The sequence below is a fragment of the Plasmopara halstedii genome (genome assembly GCF_900000015.1).
Source record: "Plasmopara halstedii genome assembly, contig: Scaffold_323, whole genome shotgun sequence".
In the NCBI taxonomy this organism is placed as follows: Eukaryota; Oomycota; class Peronosporomycetes; order Peronosporales; family Peronosporaceae; genus Plasmopara; species Plasmopara halstedii.
In genome coordinates, this window is record NW_020187244.1 from 252232 (window position 1) to 252887 (window position 656).

At 48.0% G+C, this 656-nt stretch overlaps 1 protein-coding gene across 1 annotated transcript in view; it reads left to right on the forward strand.

Moving 5' to 3' along the window:
- Positions 1–30: 30 nt before the first annotated feature.
- Positions 31–656, forward strand: part of PHALS_08553 (glycoside hydrolase) — a gene marked incomplete at both ends in the record, with an annotated part of 770 nt that continues 144 nt past the window's right edge. Inside the window, one exon of the mRNA XM_024723922.1 lies at positions 31–616. Within this exon, the coding sequence (XP_024574850.1) occupies positions 31–616 (586 nt within the window). The remainder of the gene's footprint in view (positions 617–656) is intronic.

Below are 656 nucleotides of genomic sequence, written 5' to 3' on the forward strand. Positions count from 1 at the left end.
TTCAAATCCATATAGGTACACATGGCCGACATGGCTGCACTCGGCGTTTACGTCATGGTCTCGGCATCGCCTGACAATGACGCATACTATGGCAAGTACCGCTACTCGACCATTACCAAAAAATTAAGCTGTTCTGGGAAAGTATCAACCAGCGGAGGTGCGAAGACCGTAGATCAGACCGAGACCTGCTATCCGGCACTGCTGCTTGAGTACGGCAAGAAGATTATTCAAAACTTTGCCCAGTACGACAACACGCTGGGCATTGTTGTGGCCAATGAAATCATGCAGGAAGATCTTACGTCCGCTTCATGTGTGAAAGCCTATGTAGCTGATCTGAAAAATTGGATGAAGGTTAACGGCAAAAAGTTGCGTATTTTGCCGCTCGCCTATGCTGCTGCTGACAGTAGCAACAATAAAGTTGAAAACGCAGATGACTATCACGTCATCAAAGTCCAAGGACTGCTCTGTGGAGATCGGATGGTTGATGGCATGATGACAGAGAGTATCGATATATATATGATCAATGAATATCGCTGGTGCCCCGACTCGACGTTTACCGAGGCATGCAAGCGATACATCGACATGGCTCAGGGCATATCCATCGTTGTTGCGTTCGGTGAGTACGGATGTAAACTTTCGGCGGGCACTCCTCGTGA